Source organism: Dermacentor silvarum, chromosome 1 (assembly GCF_013339745.2).
Source record: "Dermacentor silvarum isolate Dsil-2018 chromosome 1, BIME_Dsil_1.4, whole genome shotgun sequence".
In the NCBI taxonomy this organism is placed as follows: domain Eukaryota; kingdom Metazoa; phylum Arthropoda; class Arachnida; order Ixodida; family Ixodidae; genus Dermacentor; species Dermacentor silvarum.
In genome coordinates, this window is record NC_051154.1 from 276576686 (window position 1) to 276598400 (window position 21715).

At 44.2% G+C, this 21715-nt stretch overlaps 1 protein-coding gene across 1 annotated transcript in view; it reads right to left on the reverse strand.

Annotated features, from left to right (window-relative positions):
• Positions 1-210: 210 nt before the first annotated feature.
• The window catches only part of LOC119440663 (histone-lysine N-methyltransferase SETDB1-B), a 97882-nt gene continuing 76377 nt past the window's right edge, over positions 211-21715 (reverse strand). The window contains exon 13 of the mRNA XM_037705556.2: positions 211-405. Coding sequence (XP_037561484.2) covers positions 288-405 — 118 coding nt within the window. The 3' untranslated portion in view covers positions 211-287. The remainder of the gene's footprint in view (positions 406-21715) is intronic.

Consider the following 21715-nt stretch of genomic DNA (forward strand, 5'->3'; position numbering starts at 1 on the left):
CGCAGCCTGAGCAGCCATCCACAGCTCTGTTCCCAGCCTCCAAGGACTCGCCAGTAAGTCGGCCACACCTCCGTACTCTAGTAAACAACCCCATCTTGACGATGACTCTTCTTACGCGTCCTCACACAGACCCCCGATCCCTCATGTCATTAATTCCGATGTTCCCACAAAAGTTCCCCGAAAAAAAAGTGCATAGAGCAAACCACACACAAACAAGCACCAGAACACCGGCAGCCACACTGCTGTCTTTTCACATATGTTGCCGGCAGTTCGTGTGAACACTTGGCTCATAATAGCCGCCCTCGGCACTCGTCTGACCCACAGTGGCAGTCAATCACACGTTCAGGCACACTTCCAACTTCATAGTCGTAGTCCAAGGTAAGTTCCACACCAGCTTTGATGTGTCTGCAAACAAATATAAGAAAAATGAAATGTTGTTGCAGTTTCTCCTAATAAAGTGCACTTCTGTATTCAACTCCAGTGAGTTCGATTTTTTGGTTAATTCAATCCCAAACAATGGTCCCGGCCTGCGCCCATACATTTCTATGGGCCCAACCTTCCGTTATTTCGATCTCAATATTCGCCTTTGTAGGATAATTTGAACATAACTGGCCAGCTTCGCCGCAATACAGCCCTGTAATGCGGTGAAGCATACGCAAATTATTGCGGAAATCATAGTAAGAATGAAAAGGGTCCACAGTCACAGGAAATAGATTGCGTTTCTTAATTGTACAGGCATGCATGCGCGCCATCTTCGGTTACAGTACGAGCACCTAGATGCCTACTAAGCACACCGGCAGCCATTCAGAGCTGTTTCTGACGTTGCTGTGGCAGTTTGAGCAATGGTTTCGCGTGTCGTGTGTGTCTCGTATATGAGACTGTTAACGGGGCCTAGTACACGTTCCTTAATTATATGCGTGTGCACGCACCGTGCACCAAGAAGCAGAGAAAAACCATCTGTGTTTTGGGAAAGCTAACGAAAGGGAAGGCGGTAAGATTAAAAAACTCGGAAAGCCAAGAGGACGTTTAAAGCCAACAAATGGTTGGTAGCCTATCTAAAACTCTGACAGCCTGCCAGTAGACTTATTAGGCGTCTCGGTGCTTGTATAAATTAAGAAACACGTGCTGTGTTCCTGTAACAGTGCCACTTCCCCCGCTTGGTATGCTACACGGCTGTACTGCGGTGAAGCCAACTTTAAAGACAATACTGACAAGTGAATTCTTGGCGTGTTTCGGCATTCTTTCTGCCTTTTGATAATTTGAACAATTTCATCGGTCCCGTCAGAATCTAATTAACGGCAATAGAATGTATTAAGTCAAAACCTTAATGTAACAAACGTATTACAAATTAACAGATACAGTTGCGCGCCTCTACAAAGAAATGGCCTGTATATCGAAGGAATAATTCTGTCCCGGTTCAATTGCGAGTGGTACTGTGCGGGACCGTTACAACGAAGTGACCTATATAATGAATAGTTCGGAAGCTCCAAGCTCTCTGTTATAAAGGCATCGCACTGTATAACAAGGTAAACCTACATGTTTCGTGGCGATACCAGGGTGCAACCAATTGTAACGACTGTGCTTATAACAAATATTGAATATAAAATGCAACATCATTACATTATTCAGCTGTGTGAGATTTGCTCACTGCAGTCGACTTCTGTTATTTCAACCCAGATGAGACCAACGAAACTGATCTAATTATATATATCTGACGGTCATATTAAACAAGACGCAGAAAATATTCCAAAACACTGCTGATTCATTTGGCAGTATTTGCCTGAATTTAACATTCACCTGAATTTTTTAGCTAGAAAATGGGGACAGGAACAATGGCAGCCAGTTTTTTAAAGTCAGCTTTGCCGCACAGATTTTTAAGGCTTGTTTATAGTTTGGCGTAGCCTGTGAGAGCCAGCGAGCATCGGTCAAAGTCAGCCACGTCGCACGCCGCTCTGCACACTGTTCCAATGCTCCGTTTTTATAGTCTAGCATTGCTCCACAGTATAGTGTTCTAGAATAGGGGTAGTGGGCTCAGATGACGGCTCCGCTTGAGGTCCTTGATGTCGCCTCCGAGAGGCGACATCAAGGACCTCAAGGACGGTAACATCTATGAAGGCGATGATGCGCTGCGGTACATCACAGACGTTATCAGGCATAACTTCGGTACGAGAAAAAGCGTAGTTCAGACAACAGATCCAGCAACAACAGAGAGGCTTGAGAGATCAAAATTCAGCATAGAAAGCTTTTATTGGAAAAAGGCAGCAGAAAATGTCCCTAACAACACGGCAGCAGGACCCGATGAAATCCCAATACAGCTAATCAAAAACCTCGGTCCAAAAAGCAAGGCACTGCTGACTAATGCCATAGAGCAAGTGATTAGAACAAAGAATATTCCCGTTGGATGGCGTGAAAGCAAGATGAATCTCATCTACAAAGGCAAAGGAGATAAGGATAAGACGAGCTCGTACAGGCCAGTTACAGTAACGTCGGTGATATATAGAATGGCAATGCAAGCCATAAAATTAGAACTGTCAAAGTGGGTGGAGGAAAACGGTGTATTGGGGGAACTACAGAATGGGTTCAGGCCAGGCAGACGCTTAGAAGACAATATGTTTGTACTAACTCAGTGCATAGAGATTTCAGTAGCTCAGAAAAGACCTTTATGGGTAGCATTTCTAGATATTAAAGGAGCTTATGACAACGTAGACAGGGAATTGTTGTGGGATATTCTTCAATACGAAGGCATAGATGACGATTTCGTGGAGCTGCTGAGGGAGATATATCGAGACAACCAAGTACAAGTGGCATGGGAAGGCCGAAAAGGAAATGAAATGGTGGGAATTCACCAGGGATTGAAGCAAGGATGCCCTCTGTCACCATTGTTGTTCACGCTTTACGTCAAGGGCATAGAAAGACGACTGGAAAACAGCGAATTAGGTTTTGATTTATCCTACATGCGTAATGGACAAATGGTGCAACAGAAGGTCCCTGGATTGATGTACGCAGACGACATTGTGCTACTAGCGGACAATAAAAAAGATTTACAGATACTTGCGAATATCTGTGGGAACGCAGCGACAAATCTAGGCCTTAAGTTTAGCACAGAGAAATCAGGGATTATGATCTGTAATGAACACACGAGTAACTTTGTGGTGTCAATTCAACAGCAAGTAATACCCATAGTGAAGCAATATAAGTACCTCGGCGTACACATAAACGAAGGAAAGAATTACTCAAGCAACCACCAAGATAATCTGAAAATAAAGGGGAAGCGGAATGCAGCATTAATGAAACACAGAGCACTGTGGGGCCACAATAAGTATGAGGTGGTGCGTGGAATCTGGAAAGGAGTAATGGTGCCAGCGCTAACATTCGCAAATGCCATTATATGCTTAAAATCGGATATATTGGCGGGTTTAGAAGTTAACCAAAGATCAGTAGGCCGGTTGGCTTTGGGAGCACACGGTAATACGACAAATGAGGCAGTGCATGGAGACATGGGTTGGGCCTCTTTTGAAGTCAGAGAAGCACAAAGCAAAATTAGTTTTGAAGAAAGGCTCAGGAACATGGATGAAAATAAATGGGCGGCTAAAGTGCACAAGTATCTCTACATGAAAAGCATGGACACAGAATGGAGGAAGAGGTCAAGGAAGTTGGCAATCAAGTACAGGATAATCGAAACTGTAAATAGACAAACAGGGGTCATCAGAAAGAAAGTGAGAGAAATAGAGACCGTGAATTGGATGCAAAGAATGGAAACGAAAAGGACAATGGAGATTTACAAGAATGAGAAGAAAGAAATTAGAAGGGAAAATCTGTACGATAACACGAAGGGCAGTGCCTTGCTATTTGAGGCTCGAGCCGGTTGCCTAAGGACGAAAACATATCGGAACAAATATTCGGAACTAGATGAGACATGTGTATGCTGCAGTAAAGATCCAGAGACCACTGAGCACATCCTAATGGAATGCGACGGGATCCACCCAGCGAGAACCGTAGGTAACGTGCAACTCCCAGAAGCGCTTGGGTTTAAAGTGGAAAAAAACATAAACAGATCAGCCGTAGAGATCAGCAAGAGACGATTAAGTACTGGTGGAAAAAAAGCAGGGAAACGATGGATACGACCTGATCTCTTAAAATCATAGGCAGCGGTACAAGCTAAAGTTTTGAAAAAGTAAGATAATGAGAGGGGGTTATACAAAAATGCTAGATAAAGAACATGTGTAGTATACCTGATGAAATCATGCAGGCTAGGTGACTATTTGTCGCCACCCCGTTTCAAAGGGGATGCCAATAAATCATCATCATCATCAGAGATGGCGCTACAAATATTTGCACCTGAAACGTTTTGCAGTCTTGCGCCTACGCAATGCGGGTTATTTCACTGCATAGCGTAAATTTAAAGTTCTTGCTATCTGTATTACCGGAAAGGCATCAATTCGCATTTTGTGCTCTATATATAAAACTTTACCATTGTGACTGCGACGGCTCGGGAGGCGTTGCATGAATTGGGCGCTGGTTCGCCACCAAAGTGGGCAGCTTGCAGTAGTTTGTAGCAGTTACTGTGACGATAATATGAGTGCGATGCTTATATATATAGTGCTAGTTATCAGCGTGTAATCGTCCACTGCGGTCCACTAAGGCCAGCGTCGAGCTAGCGCCGCTCTCATTAGCAGTGGACCATTGCCCAAGCTGACCGCACTTGGTCAAGTTTTGGACAGTTTTCTTGCATCATAAATGCATATACACGACGTGTGGGTACACATCGCCGGAAATAAAAACGCGGCGCATATATTTATGAAAAATTATTTTCCTTAAAATATCAAACAAGCTTATTTCTAATTGTATACAATAATTCGAGCAATGATTTCAGCGAGCAGGCGGCATTGCTCTTTGAGCGCATAAAATTGCTTTTATTTTCGAATGCACTTTCAAGTTCGTACATTTTATTAGGAACAGCATCGAAACAAAAACGATGTACAATATTGTTGCAGCAGTGAAAAATAATTAAGCAAAATCAGCTCAACTGAAGAATACTCAAAGAACTGCACAGATTCCAAAAATATTGCAAATCTCCCTGTTAGTGCATGCAGGAAATATTTCTTTGTACGTACAACAATAACAATGTTTACAAAATAAAACAAATCATTTTTTTTCTCACAGAGCACACACTAGATACAAAGCACTTTAAGAGCATGCCTAAGAATATGCAGTACGGCGAAATGAAAAAAAAAAACACTTTGCCGTTAACGACGTGAACGAAGTCCCTGATTATGTAACGCTGCTCAAAGTGCAATTCGCACACGGCAAATGTTTGGTCAAGCTTCTTTTCTTCACAGTGTAAGTTCCTTTCCCACTGTTGTCTCCTTTCTTCGTCTTGTGGGACGCTGAAAAGAGACGCCTTCGGCGAGCCTGTGCGGCACCCTGGTGCAAAACTATAATTGCGCCGGCGACTATGCATAGTTTCTTAGTGCACCGTAGAACGAGCACAAAGGAAGTCCGAGGACGTTGCAGAGACAAGTCGACGAACGTTGCGCTTTACAAAAACTATCAAAATCAAGTCGATTCGCGTCCTCGTGTGCAGACTACGTTGCGCTTTACAAAAACTATCAAAATCAAATCGATTCGCGTCCTCGTGTGCAGACTACAGCAAGCGAATGGCAGTGACGGGAGCGCACGCGCTGGCACGGGTCTTCAGGTGAAACTAGCTCCAGCGCCCCTAGCGGCCTCCGGCTCCGGCGACATGTGCGGCTTCAGTTGGAAGCGTGCGCCGCATAGGGCAGAGAGCACACTACCCAATATTCTAGTACACTGTACTCCACAGCAATGGATATCGAGCGTTTGCACACAGCAGGAGTAAATGGACAGATGCTACGGGTGCTCTTTCGAATATGGGTGTCGGTGCCACACGCAACCATGATGCACAAGCTCACCTATCTAGCTTGTTTTGGCTACAATCTTGCTTCACGCTAACTGCTGCTGACTCCGCAGCCGCGGCTCCGAACACGCTGAGCCAAAAGGTTGCCGCTTATGCACGCAGTAACATAGCGGGTAACATGAGCATCGGACTCGCCGAGATAGAGCATGCATTATCTCGATGACAGCGCTGATGGACACCAGTTACGACAACTACTTAGTGTGCCGAACTATGAAGGGTTCACCTCTTCCCAACGTAATGTAACGTCCGTGCACACGCACCGATGTTACCCGGACTAACGATGGCCTTTAAAATCAGTTTTGCCACAATACACTGATGTTATGCGATTAAGCATACAAACATCAAAGGCAGCTTTAGTTTTGCATTCGATTACATCGCAATGGAAAAGTGGAGAAAAAGCAGGCTGGTGAGCAAGCAATTGGCAACTACGGCATCGATTCTAGGAACACTAGAGCAGAGATGTTGGTAGAATTCGCTGAAAGGAATAGGCTCCGAATAATGAATACCTTCAGAAAGTGCAGCAACAGGAAGTGGACCTGGAGAAGCCCTAATGGAGAAACAAATGAAATAGATTTCATACCCTCTACCGATGCCAGCAGAGTGCAAGATGTAGAAGTGTTAGATAGGGTAAAGTGCAGTGACCATAGCTTCGTGAGGTCATAGTCCCTTAATAGCTTTTTCTGGGCACGAAACTCCCGCGTCAGTTTGATATAGAGCCAGCGCCTGCCGCTAGGGGCGCCATAGTAAAAGAAAGGCCACCAAACCGAGCGGCCGCCGCAGGTGGCAGCGGTATTTTTTCTGCTCTGGTCGTGTTGCGGCCTAAAGCCCAGCTTCTTTTCGATTGTATTTACATTCTATTTTGTCGTAGCAGTTACAGTATCAGGGGCGGATCCAGGTTTTTTCTGAGGGGGGGGTCAGCTTCTGTCAATGATGATGATGATGATAGTAGCCTTTCTTATTTACCGAAATTCACCGTTTCTGCTCCCGATGAACCCGCGTTTTATACGGTTAGAGCAACACCTGTAGCCCGCCGTGGTGGCTCAGTCAGTTCAGGCGTTGCGCTGCTGAGCACGAGATCGCGGGATCGAATCCCGGCCACGGCGGCCGCATTTCGATGGAGGCGAAATGCAAAAACGCCCGTGTGCTTGCGTTGTAGTGCACGTTAAAGAAACCCAGGTGGTCAAAATTAATCCGGAGCCTTCCACTATGGTGTGTCTCATAATCAGAACTGGTTTGTGCACGTGAAACCCCAGAAAGAGAAAGAAGACCTGTAGCAAAGCCAGGTATTGGTTTCTCCGAGCTTATAGGAAAGGGACGTTACCCAATACAGCCATGTGCTTGGCGGCTGTGCCTGATAATACAGGGTGTTCAAAACTAAGCTTTATGGTTTTCTTAAAATTAGGCACTGGTAGGCATGCGAAGACCACTTGTGCAAATAAGTTATGTGGCCAGGCGGGCACAAAGTGAGGTGATAATTGTCGCTGTGAGCAGCCCAATTAACTAAAATTGAACAATTATTTTTTGTCGACTGCAGTAAGTGGGTATGTTTGAATTGAAAAATTAGAGGCAGTTGTGTTTCAACACAGTATCAGCCGTAAGAATTATTCTAGCGTGTCCGTGCTCCGAGATATCCGACTCCAAATTTCAATTGTCATACTGCGCAGAGTTATCGAGTCGACGCGAGAGCGGTTTATGCTTTGTGTTGCTGTGGAAGGGAGGCATTTTGAACACTTTTTAGAGCATTGACATCTTGATGGGTGAAGTGTTGTCATGAGATTTGTGCATGACAACACCAAACTTAAAGCGGCAGTATGAAATATTCGTTAGCATAGCTAAAAAGGTTTCTGCTGTTGATGGTGCAGTTGTTGCTCTTGATTTCAATAAAACTTACAATACTTGGAAATCAGCAGTCACTTTATTTGCGTAGCCCAGACAAGGACCATGCCCGGTCGTCTAGTCACCATTACGCACGCGTACTGCCCTCCGGCTTCGCCGCTCGCACCATTATCTCTGCATGGCAGCTGCCGCCATCTTTACAGGCTGCGCGGTCGCGTGTTACGACAGCGGTTATGGGTTCTTAGATTTTTTTTTTTCATTTCGCCAGCCGTGAGGGGAAGGTGGACAGTTATTATCTTTGCCAATGCCTCCGCCCCGTTGTCAGACTAAACGCCGCACGCAACAGCCGCGTCACATCAGGGACGAGCTTTGCACCGATCCTCACTCTCTTGCAAATTGCATGCGTAATCATGCGAACGACAATTAAAATTTGGAGTTGGATATCTCGGAGCACAGACAGGCCAGAAAAATTCTTCCAAGTAAAACTGTGTAGAAACACGACGGTCTCTAACTTTTGAATAAAAACACACACACTTACTGCGGTCAATAAAAAGTTAATTATTCAATTTTAGTTAATTCGGCTGCTAACAGCGATAATTATCATCTCCTTTTGTGTCCCCCTGGCCACATAACTTATTTACGCAGATGGTCTACACGTGCCTCCCAGTGCCTAATTTTAAGAAAAACATAAAGCTTAATTTTGAACAGCCAGTATATCTAGCCTGCATTGTTTCTTAAAATAAAATTTAGGATGATCTGTTGCAGGTTCGTTATAAATGCGTAAGCACGCGTCCGTTTTTGGAGTTCTGTTGGGACACCTTGATTTCCTTAAGAAGATTCTTTGTGTTCGGCTGATACACCTTCGTTTGATTTGGAGGACTATAACTCCCCTATTCTCAAACAGCCCTCGACTCGAAGCTCTTCCTCCACTCCTCCTTGTTAAGCACAGTGCCGCCTCTCGACTGATAAAGACGCGACAATTCTAAAGAATTCCCGTGCATGATCATGAAGCTCAGTGACCACTTCATTGGAGGGATGGCTGCGCTATCTTTCCTCTTGAGTCGAGGTGTTATGTTGACTAGAGGAGCGTTCTTGAATACGGGCGTAACGCCCCGCTCCAACGCGGCAACCACTACGCTGGGTGTTTACGATATGCGAATCACCGCGTATGAAGACTCACGAAGCCACCTACAAGAACAACGATGTGGCGTGTTAGCCGAGAGCGCGAGCCAGCATCTTCATGTTTTGTTTCCCACTCGACGTCATCCTTTTACACAAGGAGCGCATCTGCTCCCGTTTCTCTAACCACGCGACGCCATCCTAGGCCCGCGCGCTGGCGTTGGCCACTGACGTCACGCTCCCCCACTTCGCAGACGCGGCTCGAGGCTTCACCCCGCTCCGCGAGAACGCCCACTCAGCCAAACGGATCCGGCGGGTTTGAGCCTCCTATGCTTAATGTACAACGATAAAACTGCAAAGTTTCAATGAAAAACTTGTAGCATACGAACGGTACTGTGCTCGTGCTGGATATTGTCAACGTGTAACTGTGATCACAATGAGTGCTACAGTTTAAAAAAATTGCCTATGCGTAGTTCTTAGTTTAGCTGTTATTATTTATATGTGAACACTTCAGCGAGAGACCTCTTTCATTAAGTAGGTTGCTCGCAGAACCAATGACAGCCAATGAGGCAACCGATGACACCCCGAGGGGGAACTATGTTAATCAGGCGCGAAGGCGCTAGCGCGCACATCGGCGTGCTTGGCAAAAGGGACGTCCTCTCGTTCATTCGACGCCACCGACGGGACGAGTGGGGCACGGCCGGTCCCAGGAGGTCCAAGGTGTTCATGAGAAAAAATAACTACGGCAACTGCGGGACACCACACCCCTACGGAATATAACTAAGCTTGTGAGCGAGCTAGCTTCACTTCTACATGGCTGCTACCACTGGTACTCGCGCAAAATACTTTTGAAGAATGCTGGCGGCCATATGTTTTGCGACAGGGCCATCCCCCTGTCAGCGAGGGGGCGATGCAGAAATCTGAGGGGGGGGTCAGGACATCCGGACATCCCCCCTGGATCTGCGCCTGAGTATCCAAACTTGAACATCTGAGAGTGTTTTCTAACCAAAATCAAGGTGCGTACAAAAAGTAAACAATCTCAGTCAGTTGGTGGCTCCGTGTGTCAGCAGACGACGCGCCAGTGGCGCACCGACGGGGGGGGGGGGGATTCGGGGGTTGTAACCCCCCCCCTCCTTTTGTTTAACCCCTTTTCTTTCCTTACGCATTTGAGTACTGCAACTAAGATGCAAGACGCGCAATCGTCTGCACACTCGCAAAAAGCGAATTTTTTTGACAATTTCTCGTGAGGCAATCGAAATTAGTGCTGTTTAGATGGTATTGGCAAACTGTCAATCCCCCCCCCCCCCTGGCAGAGATCCTGGGTGCGCTACTGCGACGCGCATAGAATTCTTCTGAGCAATCTGTCGTTAGTTGGCCGAACCGGCTTTGGTTAACAACTTTTAAGCGACTTTTATGCGCTGTACAAAGTATAAGACATTATAGCGGTGTGGCATTGCCAGTAAACGACAACCTGAGCTCAAGGTTGTGTGCTTTTACTGAATTCCGATTGCACTCGAGCCGTTCAGGCGATGGCGACGGATTCTAATCGCACGTAACAAAATGTTCTATGATGTCAGAATTAGTTTGGAACAGGTACATCGGCAAGATCGTAGCCGTGAATGAAATGCTTGCTCAAAGGCAAGTATTGTCATTTCCATGTATCGCGCAAGCTTTGTTAGTTTTCGTGCGTATTATTCCAAATGTGCGACAAAGCTTTCAAACGAGATTTTCGTTGTCAATATACCCTATGAAAACCCAAACGCATTATTATGCCCGACTGACTCAGCACTGCGCTTATTCATCTCTAACTCCCACAAGCAGAGTGACGAGGATTGACGGTCCGTTGCACTCAGTACCATAGCTCCTCGGCGAACTGTGACGCTAATAGCATGTGAATTGCGAGCTTTCTTTGAAGCAAATGTAGCCGTTGAACTCGCGAAAATTCTTATGACAAATAACATTTAATTTTCGCTTTCACTGAGCACTGCTGTAGTGTAGAGCTCAAAAACGATCTGAAAGTTGTTTTAATACAGCAAACTGACATCTTGTTTTTTCCTGTTGTACTAAGTTCCTAACGTCCCATTTATCACGGCTGGAAGCCTACTTTGTTTCAGGAAACAAAATTACTTCTGTGGCATGGCCCTTATTTTTGTGAGCTGCACAGCGCTGAGGTAGCAACGTTAAGCAAATGTTAGAATTGTCAATAGCTGTTGCTATCAGCATGCGAAATACATAGGCAAGAACTGAAACTAAGTGGCTATGAGAATAATTTGCCGTCTATAAATATCAACACACAGATAGTGCAATCATGGTTACAGGCAGTAGCGCACCCAGGATCTCTGCCAGAGGGGGGGGGGGGGGGTTGACAGTTTGCCAATACCATCTAAACAGCCCTAATTTCGGTTTCTTCACGGGAAATTGTCAAAAAAATGCACGTCTTACATCTTAGTTGCAGTACTCAAATGCGTAAGGAAAGAAAAGGGGTTAAACAAAAGGGGGGGGGGGTTACAACCCCCGAATTCCCCCCCCCCCCCCCGTCGGTGCGCCACTGGTTACCGGTCATAAATATTTTATTGTTTAAACCAGGACAAAGTTTTTATATGTGCCTATGTTCTCATGGAGGCCTACTAATAGGTACCGATTTTATTTGCCATCTATAAATGAAACAAATCTTGTAATCAGAACAGGCTACTGAGAATCTCAAACACACACACGCACACACACAGACATACGCACACACGCACACACACAGGCCGTCGAAAAACTCGAGGAATGGCAGTAGGCCTGGGGCGCGCCTTGTCCCTCGGCAACGATACGGCGTCACCGTTTATTGTGAAATAGTTCGTACGGAGATGGATGATGGATCAAAGTGATTTTGCGGACACACGTAGATACTTGGACTCGAAGCTGAAATCGTCCGTTTCTTGCCGTGGTATGGCTCGTTTCCAATTCTCGAAGTGCCCACGAACACTCGGCATGCAAAATAGCGATACCTTTTCGGTAGTGCCTTTGTAGCCGGAACGGACGCCCGGCACACAACACCTGAACAGCATCGTCAGACGAATGTACGTGCCACTTTAATTGTAGAATGCCAGAATTCGGATCGTGCCTAAAAATCAATCACAAATATAAAGTACGCGTCCAAAATTTCAGCCCACGCCGGCCGCATCTGCAGTCTCTCGATCCTGGTTTAACACAGAGAAAGGTGGCCTCTCAGCGGCAGTGGTGCCGCAGCGCGCCGGCTTCATGCAACATATCAAGCTCTCCCATAGAGTGACGGCGGAGTTTCATGACCAGAAAAGTATTGAGGGACCATGCTGAGGTCTAGCGTTTCTCTCAATTTGAGGAGAAAGAAAAATTTGTCAAGAAGAAACAGGCCAACCTTGACGCAATTACGGTAAAAGCAGACCAATTCAGGCTGGTACTCTCAAACAAATATGCAACTTTAGAACAGGAAGATTAAGATAACATAGAAGTAATGAATGAAACTGTAACTTGGCTGATCTCGGAAGCAGCAATTGAAGTGGGAGGTAAGGCACCAAGGCAACCAGTAGGTAAGCTCTCCCAAGTAACAAAGGACCTAATAAAGAAACGACAAAGCATGAAAGTGTCAAACTCAAGCGATCAGATAGAATTTGCTGAAATGTCAAAACTGATTAATAAGAAGAAAGTAAGGGATATTTGAAATTTAAATGTGGGAAAGATTGAGGAAGCTGTAAAACATTGATGCAGCATGAACTCAGTCGGAAGAAAACTTGGCATAGGCCAAGGCAAGACGTATGCATTGAAAGATAAGCAGGGTAATATCATCAGCAATTTCGATGACATGATAAAAGCAGCAGAAGAATTCTACACTGCAAGACATGACCTGGGGAAAATGGAATCAGGGCAACACTTGACATCAGTCAACCAAGGGAACAGGCTGGCTTCAGGAAGGGATATTCTACGATGGATCATATCTATGTCGCCAATCAGGTAATCGAGAAATCTGTGGAGTACAATGAACCTCTCTATATCGCTTTCATTGATTATGAAAAGGCGTTTGATTCAGTAGAGATACCAGCAGACATAGAGGCATTGCATAATCAAGGAGTACAGAAGGCATACGTGAATATCTTCAAAGATTCAAAATATCTACAGATTCCACAGCTACCTTGGTTCTCCACAAGAAAAGTAGAATGTTACCTGTCAAGAAAGGGGTTAGGCAAGGAGAGACAATCTGTCCTATGCATGCTTAGAAGTGTTCAAGCTCTTAGACTGGAAAGGCTTAGGAGTGAGAATCAACGGTGAATATCTCGGCAACTTTCGGTTTGCAGATTGGGTCCTATTCAGCAACAATGGGGACGAATTGCAACAAATTATTGAGGACCTTAATCGAGAAAGAGTGGGGTAAGAGTGGGGTTGAAGATTAATAGGCAGAAGACAAACATAATCTTTGATAGCCTGGCAAGGGAACAAGAATTCAGGATGGCCAGTTAGCTTCTAGAGTTTGTAAAAGAGTATGTTTTATCTAGGTCAATTACCCACAGGGGACCCAGATCAGGAGAACGAAATTTACAGAAGAATAAAATTAGGTTGTGGATACGGCAGGCACTGCCAAATCCTGACTGGGAGCTTACCACTGTCATTGAAAAGATAAGTGTACCAATCACTGCATTCTAGCGGTGTTAAGATATGGGGCAGAAACTTGAACGTCAACAAAGGAGCTCGAGAACAAGGGCCACACAAAAAGCGATGCAATGAAAAATGTTAGGCCTAACGTTAAGAGACGGGAAGAGAGCAGCGTGGACGAGAGATATAATGGGGATAAGAGAAAAAAATGGAGCTGGGCAGGCCATGTAATGCCTAGGATGGATAACCGGCGGACCATTAGAGTTGCAGAATGGATACCAAGAGAAAGGAAGCGCAGTTGAGGATGGCAGAAAATTAGGTTTGGAGATGAAGTTAGGAAATTTGCAGGCGCAAGTTGGAATCGGCTAGCGCAAGACGGGTCATTGGTGATCGCAGGGAGAGGCCTTCTTCCTGCAGTGGACATAAAATTTAGGCTCAGGATGATGACGTCACCTCAAAGAAATTTCTGACTCAATTTTCCTGAGAAAAACAGGGGCTCGTGAGAACCTGGTAAGTACCGTAATCCGACATTCTATGCTATGGTTATTGCTTGAAAATCTTCCTGGAGACGACGTGTGTGCAATGCATTCATTGACCTCTAAGCTTCGACAAGACAGACGCTGCCACTAAAGGGGCCGCTAGTGGCATCACCAGAGGTGGTCAGGGGCATGTGGGCTGACTGGTCAAGTTCGAATTATGCAGCAAAAGCAAATTTTAGGATCAAAATTAGGAAAGTTTGGCCCTAAAGAAATGCATTAACACCAGATGCAACCTTTGGTAGGGGTCGAATTAATAAAAAGTAAAATTAACTGAAGCTGAATTAAGAGAAGTTTGCCGTACAAGCATGCCTAAGCATTGCACATGCACTGCAGAAAAAAAGCCAGCAGATCCCACACCCTGTGGAAATCAATGTTATACGAAGCAGTGTGCAGGGAGCCTACCCAGTTAATGAAACGACCATAAGAGCACCAAGTCGTAGGCAGCTGTTTCATGACCTACATGACACGCATGTCATGACCGATCATTTATGTTCGTCATGCACTCTTGTCATACTATGCCAATTTTGTTACATACTAAGTTAACAAAAAGACCATGAGAGCACCAAGACACAGGCGGCTAGATAGACAGATACTATCAAAGAGACAAATGTTCGCCGAGAAATGCTTTGCATTTAGGAGCAGTCGTTTACTATATTTGTACATACACAGCTTCTAGTAAGAAAACTGATTGTTTTGTGGGTCCCCATCTTCCTGTTCTGTAGTATGACGACGGCTCTGTCTTCTGCATGGCTCACCATGTCATGACTTAACTCTATATGCAAGTTTGTGGGTCCAAAAAGAAGATTGTGTACTTGAAAACTGTCCCCTTACAGAAAGTAGAATCCTTCAACCCTGGTTCCAGCCAATGGACTGAGTTGCTTTAACCCACTGGCTGCCAATGCCAGCGACCCAGGCATCAAAATGCCAGGCATAAAAACGAGGACCATATTGTCAAAGCCGGCGATACGCCAGGTAGGAGGTACTGTTGGGTTAAAAAGCTATAATAGATGCTGCAGCAGCCAATATACACTGGACAACCTCAGAAATGTCCATAGGTGGCACTATGTGTCCACTTCAGGGGTGAGTTGTTTGATTTTTTTAAATTTATATTTGTAGAATGTTTATGCGCACATTCTGACATCTAAATGCTTTGAGCAGCACAGTGGGTGCATTTCCCACATCAGATTGAAGCCGAACCCTTGCAAACAATATCCGTCGCGACAGTGTAAGAAAAAAAAGAAAAATACAGCCAGCAAGAGTCTAAAAAGTGCAGCATTGCTCTCTACATCCCTGAGTGCTACAACCTTTTCCACAAAGAAATCGGTAACAGGCAGTTAGGGTTCTGAACTGAAGAGTGCTGCTTCATATTGTATATAAAACTTGTTCGCATGATTTTTTTAGCATTTATTATTACAGCGCATTATATAACAAACGCAACAGTGTAAGTTGGCTTAGGGCATGTAGGAGGCAAAAGTAATTGGATAGGAGGGCCAAGTGGCACGCATACAATTCGTCAGCGAATGAGCTAAAAGTACATTTTGATTTTTTAAGCATTTATACTTATGAGAGACTAATCGTCGGGCATTTGCATTGTGTGTGAATGAGTCATTTTCATATGCTCGTGTCTACGATTTTCTCTTTCCTACAGTGTAGAGTAGACAACCAGACAAGAACCAGACAGTTACTCTGGTTAACCTCAGCCTTTTTTCTCATATATTTCTTCTCTATGAACATTTTATTGCACCTCATCTTTGTGCGCACAGTACAGTTTAATCACAAATAAAATGGTATACAGTCGAAGCCACTTATAACGATACCAGTTTTAATAATATATCGGTTATAACAATAAAAGCTGCTGCACCGTCAACTTTTTAATGTTTTCTATGGTGAAATAACCCGCTCACTATAATGCCCACATGCCGCATTATCGGTTATAACGATGAAGTCTGGCTACTTGGTGCAAGATCCATATAAATAGGTCGCAAAGCTGGGAACGAACAGCGTGCCAAAAGATATCGCCAGAAATATCAATTTGCGGTGCACGATTGTAGCACGACTAGACTACGTGAGGGGGGGACAAACACTGAAACTAGAGAACCTATGTGAAAAAACAAATGTTTTCAAATTTTTAATCAGAATACTGTCATACGAGTAAACATACCATTTCAAGTATTTTTGCTGTACTATAAACAACAAATGTTAATTTTATTTATTTCACAATTTATTAGTTTGTTCTTGGTGACCCCTACCAACCAGTGATTCTGACGCAAGACTGTGCAAACCAAATATGTCGTGTGGAATGATGTTTCTCACTTGACCACAGTGCTTTCATCCGAGTTCCTTTATTTCCTTATGGGTTTGTTTATGCGCTTCACTTGAAATTTTGCAGTGACCTAGCGCATGGCATTCACTGGCGAAACGTGTGAGTGCAGGTTTTTTGTTGTCGTGCAAGTTCACGCTGTGGCATCTGACTCGCTGTGTCTCATCATGACGATAAATGCAGAATGCTCCGCGAAGAAACATCACGCTATGTTCATTTACTCTTCGTAACGCAAGCTCCGAGTATCTGATGGGCAGTAAAATTAGTAAGTTGAATGTTTTCTAAATGATAAATGAGGCAATGTTGTCTAGTGTGATAACTGTTGGATATGAAGACATGGTGTCGCACAGAATTCCGAATAATTCTGTGAAAAGGTTTCGCATATGTTGCTATTAGTGGCGAGAAGTTGGATTGGCCCCCTCTCCCGAGTGACGTCACGGCCAGGACGCTGCTCGCTCCAGCTCGCTCAGCTGCTGCGTGCTCGTTTGCTCGCTTCGTGCATGCTCGGTGTATGGAGCGCACCAGCTGTACTTCCAGAATGATGTTTGGCTGCTTTCTGCCATCACGCCTAAAGTGCAGTCTCTTTTTCGAAACTGCGTGGATCATGAAAATTTCCTGCTTCGATATCGAAGCTATATAGAGTTGGAGGGACTACTGCTTTTGCAATGCAGAGGTGGGCCGTGTCTGTTCAAAAATATTGCAAAAAAACAATGTCTGCAAATTCAGAATGGAAAATTTTAATTGTATGATGCTTTGCTCCAAACTTAACATTCCATTAGTACTTAGTTGTGACAAACATTTTGTTTTACACGGAACAGCAATATTGATATTTGGCATCAACTTTCTTATAAATCGTCATGTTAGAATAGGATACTGCTTGTGAGGCTTTCATGAAGCTTATTATTGCTCTGTTGAGTTGTTCTACTCAAATGTGGGTACTGCAGTAATGCGTAATAACAAGGCGCGTATGTATTCCGAAAGAAAATTGCTACTACTTTCACCTTTCTTCGAAACTGCCACCAATAAAAAGCATTCTACATGGCTGTAAACATGACTGCGCTTCATGTATGTATAGCAATCACATGAAAGAATAGGTTCGTGGTAAAGATAACATGCCATGCAATGTTCACAGTGGCCTGAAGCGTCTTTGTCGACAATATGGTAGACAACTCCCACAATGGAAGCAACCGACAATCATTATGACGTTATGACGAGGCTCTTATTGTTCGGGAAACCATTCTGTACACAAGTTCAAATTGAAACCATATAGGAGTCCTTTACAGTGCCAATTGGAATGCCTCTAATGTACTCGATTCACCAGAGTGCAGCTTGGGCTGCTTGGAAGAGGCATCCCCCCGCCTCATAAAGACACTATATATCCAAGCCTCATATGAATGAGTTTTGACCTCCTTCGGTGAATGCTGATATTTTTTATGTGTTCCATACCCCTAGAGAATGAAGCTTCGGCTTCGTGCTGGCTGCAGCTATATGGTCTAAATAGAATATTTCACCTAAAAAGTTGCGCCGAGCACCTGTATCAGTTTCACCAAGCAGATTGGTCAGAATGATTCCCCAAGCAACAAGCAGAGCTAAATTGTTCAACTGAGTACAAATTGTAGCATCGAAAAGAGAATAAATATTGGTCCATGCCTTCTTGTGTGTGGCAAACAGTTTAAAGCCTCAATTAGCTTTACTTAAAATTCATCATCGCCCTATATTTACGTCCACTGCAGGATGAAGGCCTCTCCCTGTGATCTTCAATTACCCCAGTCTTGGGCTAGCAAATTCCAACTTGCACCTGCAAATTTCCTAACTTCATCACCCCACATAGTTTTCCGCCGTCCTCGACTGCGCTTCCCATCTCTTGGTATCCACTCTGTAACTCTAATGCTGCACCGGTTATCCACCCTAGGCATTACATGGCTTGCCCAGCTCCATTTTTTCTGCTTAATGTCAACTAGAATATCGGCTATTCGCGTTTGTTCTCTGATCCACACCACTCTCTTCCTGTCTCTTAACGTTAGGCCTAACATCTTTCGTTCCATCACTCTTTGTGCAGTCTTGAACTTGTCCTCGAGCTGCTTTGTTAACCTCCAAGTTTCTGCCCCGTGTTAGCACCGGTAGAACGCAATGATTGTACATTTTTCTTTTCAACGACATTGGTAGGGTGCCAGTCAGGATTTGGCAATGTCTGCCGTATGCACTCCAGCCCAAATTTATTCTTCTGTAAATTTCTTTCTCATGATCCCTCTGAGTATTTGACCTAGATAAACGTACTCCTTTACAGACTCTAGAGGCTGACCGCCGATTCTCAATTCTTGTTCCCTTGCCAGGCTATTGAACATTATCTTTGTCTTCTGCATATTAATCTTCAACCCCACTCTTACACTTTCTCGGTTAAGGTCTTCAATAATTTGTTGCAATTCGTCTCCATTGTTGCTGAATAGGACAATGTCATCTGCAAACCGAAGGTTGCGGAGATATTCGCCGTTGATTCTCACTCCTAAGCCATCCCAGTCTAAGAGCTTGAATACTTCTAAGCATGCAGTGAATAGCGTTGGAGAGATTGTCTCCTTGCCTGACCCCTGTCTTGATAGGTAACTTTCTACTTTTCTTGTGGAGAACCAAGGTTGCTGTGCAATCCTTGCAGATATTTGCCAATATATTTATGGATGCATCCTGTACTCCTTGGTTGCGTAATGCATCTATGACTGCTGGTATCTCTACTGAATCAAATGCTTTTGCATAATCTATGAAAGCCATAATGAGAGGTTGATTGTACTTCACAGATTTCTCTATTACCTGATTGATGACATAGACATGATCCTTTGATTGATGACATAGATATGATCCTGATTGATGACATTGATATGATCCCTTCCTGAAGCCAGCCTGTTCTCTTGGTTGGCTGAAATCAAGTGTTGCCCTGATTCTATTGGAAATAATCTTGGTAATATTTTATACAATACTGAAAGCAAGCTAGGATGGGGCTATAATTCTTCAATTCTTTAACGTCTCCCTTCTTATAGAGGAGTATAATGTTGGCATTCTTCCAGCTTTCTGGTAAAGTTGAAGTCATGAGGCATTGTGTATAAAGGACCGCAAGCTTTTCAAGCATCATATCTCCTCCATCTTTGTTTAAATTGACTGTTATTCCATCTTCTCCATCAGCTTTTCCCCTGGTCATGTCTTTCAAGGCCCTTCTAACTTCATCGCTAGTTACAGAAGGAGTTTCTGTATTCGGTTCATCACTGTTCTGAATGAAAGTAGCTTGGCTGCTCTGGAAACTGTACAGGTCGGTACAGAATTCTTCCGCTGCTTTTACTATGTCATCAAAATTGCTGATGATATCACCCTGCTTATCTTTCAGTGCATACATTTTGTTTTGTCTTATGCCAAGTTTTATTCTCACTGATTTCATACTGCATCCATAATTTACTGCTTCCTCAATATTTTCCACGTTATAATTTCTGATATCCCTTACTTTCTTCTATTGATCAGTTTCAACAGTTCAGCGAATTTTATCTGATCTCTCGAGTTTGACACTTTCATGTTTTGCCGTTTCTTTATGAGCTCCTTTGTTATCTTGGAGAGCTTACCTACTGGTTGCCTTGGTGCCTTACCTCCCACTTCCATTTCTGCTTCTGAGATCAACCTAGTTACTGTTTCATTCATTACCTCTATGTTATCTTTATCTTCGTGTTGTAAAGCTTCATATTTGTTTGCGAGCAGCAGCCTGAATTGGTCTGTTTTTACCCTTACTGCGTCTAGGTTGGCCTGTTTCTTCATGACTAGCTTTATTCTTTTTCTCCTAATCGAGAGAAATCCTAGACCTCGCTAGCCTATGGTCACTGCACTTTACCCTTCCTAACACTTCTACATCCTGCACTATTGGCGGAGAGTATGAAATGTATTTCATTCCTTGTTTCTACATTAGGGCTTTTCCAGGTCCACTTCCTGTTGCTGTGCTTCCTGAAGAAGGTATTCATTATTCGGAGCCTATTCCTTTCCACAAATTCTACCAAGATCTCTATTGTGTTCCTAGAATCGATGCCGTAGTTGCCAATTGCTTGCTCACCAGCCTGCTTTTTCCCTACGTTTGCATTGGAGTCCCCCATGACTACAGTATACTGAGTTTGCACCTTTCTCACTGCTAATTCATCATCTTCATAGAACTGTTCTATTTCTTCGTCATCGTGACTGGAGGTTGGGGCGTAGGCTTGTACTTCCTTCATTCTATACCTCCTATTCAGCTTTATTACGACTCCTACCCTCTCATTATTGCTGTAGAATTCATCAGTGTTGCCCGCTATGTCTTTATGGACATAGCGGGCAACACTACTACAACACAACAATATTACCAAGATCCTACCCCGAATTCTCTCTTATCTGGAAGACCTCTGTAGCAGAGGGCGTTGCCATTGGTCAGCACTGTATAAGCCTCACCAGTTATTCTACCTTCACTAACGCCAATAATATCCAAGGCAATACCTGATAATTCTTCAAATAGCCCTGCTAAGCTAGCCTCAATCGATATAGGGTGTGCATGTTCAATGTTGCCAGGTTCAGTTTCCACTGGCGGCCTGTCCAGACCCAGAGATGTTTAGCACCCTCTGCCGCGTCACAGGTCTGACCGCTGCCTTGGTCAGGTGCTCCGCAGCCACTGGGGACTGAGGGCCATGGGTTAATTGTAGGAGTCACGAGGGAGGTAGTGGCCGAATACTGCACCAGGGAGGCTAATACCTGTTCTGCTGAGGGAATGAATTTGTTGAAGCTTAGTGGACCTTACTTATTTGGTTGCACCTGGACTACTATAGTCCCTCTAGCTCTCAGTGATTTTTTTTCCGGTGTTGGGTGTCATTCGCTGCCAGAAAATGTAGTGGACGGGAGCAGGATACAAATTACCACTGCTTAAAATTAAGTGCTTAAGAACGGCTTAATTTTGAGAGGCAGTTCAACAAGCAAACAGTACTGGTAAAATCTATGCTGATGTATTGTTTACTCCTCGGGCTACTGCCGAACGTTGCGGTGAATAAATGCGAAAATTTGATATTTTTCCAATGAACAGGTCGTTGTGAGCAAACAAGATTTAACGGGTCAAAATCAAGGTAAATATTGCAGAAGTCATATATAGCCAGCATTTGCTACATTATTGTTGCACCACGGCAAGTACGGTCACTTAACTAGATTGTTCTATGTTATGTTTTCGCATTTATGCTTTTATTATCCACATGAGCTACCGCTGCAGAGTGTAGAAGTGTACATGAAAAACCCAAACCACTCTGGACTGACCTCGGTTGGCCGGCACTCTAACGTTGCCTTTGAGAAATAAATTGTTGTCTAGAAAATACA